The sequence below is a fragment of the Bactrocera latifrons genome, unplaced genomic scaffold (genome assembly GCF_001853355.1).
Source record: "Bactrocera latifrons isolate USDA-ARS-PBARC rearing strain unplaced genomic scaffold, ASM185335v1 scaffold_2357, whole genome shotgun sequence".
NCBI classification, from domain to species: domain Eukaryota; kingdom Metazoa; phylum Arthropoda; class Insecta; order Diptera; family Tephritidae; genus Bactrocera; species Bactrocera latifrons.
The window spans coordinates 1-2277 of NW_017535916.1; the positions used below are offsets into that span (position 1 = coordinate 1).

Consider the following 2277-nt stretch of genomic DNA (forward strand, 5'->3'; position numbering starts at 1 on the left):
ACGGCGAATATCGCATTCGATGGAACGATGAGCTGTATGAGATATATGACGACATTGACATAGTTCAGCGAATTAAAAGACTGCGGCTAGACTGGCTAGGTTATGTTGTCCGAATGGACAAAAATACTCCATCTCTGAAAGTATTCGACGCTGTACCTGCCGGGGGAACCAAAGGAAGGGGAAGACCTCCACTCCGTTCGAAGGATCAGGTGGAGAAGGACCTGGCTTCGTTTGGAATATCCAAGTGGCGCCACGTAGCGAGAAGAAGATATCGGCTATAATCGCGTAAGCGGTGTCTACGCCAGTAAAGAAGAAGAAAAGCGCGACCGATTTCAAATTCGTTTTATAACATTTTTCTGACATTCCTATGTTACAGATTTTAAATTTTTATCGATTCGTTTACGTCCCTTGCCTTGAAAATGTAACACATTAAAGCTAATGATAGTCAACTTTTCATATCTCAATGTATGAAAACATCTCAACGAAAAGTTGTAGYTGTATCCATATTTTACAAAATTTGGTAGATATTTGCAAATTACTTTTTTATGATATTAATATTTAGTTTCAGATGTTGATGAAGTTGACGACGAATACAAATATGGGAATACCTGATAATATAGTCATAAGCCACTTACCAAACGGCCCTACCGCGGTTTTTAATATTTCTAGTGTTGTTATGAGACATGATGTACCTTTTATTGAAAAAATGAGCGAACAAAGTCCCCACTTAATCTTTCACAATTTTAAAACCAAAATTGGGCAGCGAGCAGTAAATATATTAAAACATCTTTTCCCTACTCCGAAAGGGGATTCCAAAAGGGTAATAATTTTTGCTAATCATGATGACTTTGTATCATTTCGTCATCATTTATATAAGCACGAAAATAAAGAGATGGAATTAATAGAAATTGGCCCTAGATTTCAACTAAAGTTGTACCAAATAAAATTGGGAATATTAGATGAAATTCAAGCTTCGGATACTGAATGGATTTTGAGATCTTACATGAACAGTTTTATCGTTAGAGTAGAGTAGAGTTTTATCGTTAGAAAATGGTTGGAATCAGAATGAGTTTTAAATTTTTRAAATATATGTATACATTTTAATAATGGAATTTAATGAAATTGTCAAATATTTGGAAGAAAAGTTTTATATTATGAACACAAGATACTGGTTATTTGGTTATAAATTTATGTAACACTAGAAAATATCTAAATAAAAATCCATAAAATATATATTTATATATGACTAACTTATGAATATTAAAATATGATTCTATGGCAACTATTAATATTTTTGTATTGGTATGGCGGTGTCGTTAACATTGATATGGATTGGTATGGTACCCATATATAATCTTTTCATTATGTCATTCGACGGTGTTTTTGCTGTAACGGTTATATAATCTTCGCGCGAATGGCAAGGTTCGGTTTGGCGCTCATCGAAATGATCTAACGGTACGSGGTCGGATCGTAGGAAGAAGAGTGTCAGATGATTAGGGTTGCTGGACATACAAAGTGAGCATGTTGGACATGTATTTCCCGGCCAATTCTTGATAAGAAGGAGTTTAACTGATCAGACTGGGAGTCGTTTTAGCGGGTACCTAGTCCCCGTTAGGATGGCAAGGATTAGCTAAAATCATGGAAGTCATGCTCCCTGGCACCGTAGAGGTCCTATGTTGCACACTCGACTAGATTGACAGCGCCATGCTCGAACTGGGAGCAATTTACACTGCCGTAGAGGCTTATATCACAGTAGTGCCACATAACTTCTGATTCACTCCCTGTGTGCCCTCAGTAAGTCTTAAAATGGCGCCATCCACTACATGTGTTGCATCTAACCAAGGTTAAGTTTGGATGGAGTCTATTATCGCAAACGCAGCATAAAAATTCCCCGAGTTGAATTAAATTACACCATGATGTTGCTAAATTCGYAATAGTGGTGACAATATTTACCCAATGTCTTCTCCACCCGGTATTTTGAACGGAGCGGATGTCTTCCACTGATTCCCCCGACGCGTACTGTGACGACTACTTTCAGAGCTGGACTGTTTTCATCCATTCGGACGAAATGACCTAGCCAGCGTATAAAAGTTAATTCGCTGAACTATGTCAATGTCGTCGTACTCGTATATCTCGTACAGCTCATCGCAACGTCGACTCATCCGTTGTTGACATCGTCCAAGCCTATGCACCATATAGCAGGACGGGAATTATGATAGACTTATAGAGTTTGGTTTCTGCTCATCGAGACTTTGCTTCTCTATTGTATGAATGAAT

The 2277-nt window shown here is 37.8% G+C and overlaps 1 protein-coding gene across 1 annotated transcript; it reads left to right on the top strand.

Annotated features, from left to right (window-relative positions):
* The first annotated feature begins 583 nt into the window (after positions 1-583).
* LOC108968981 (brix domain-containing protein ZK795.3-like) lies at positions 584-1076 on the top strand. The gene is given in 2 exon segments (XM_018933404.1): positions 584-1021; positions 1023-1076. Coding segments are annotated over 2 exon segments (477 nt in total). The 5' UTR covers positions 584-598.
* The last annotated feature ends 1201 nt before the right edge of the window (positions 1077-2277 follow it).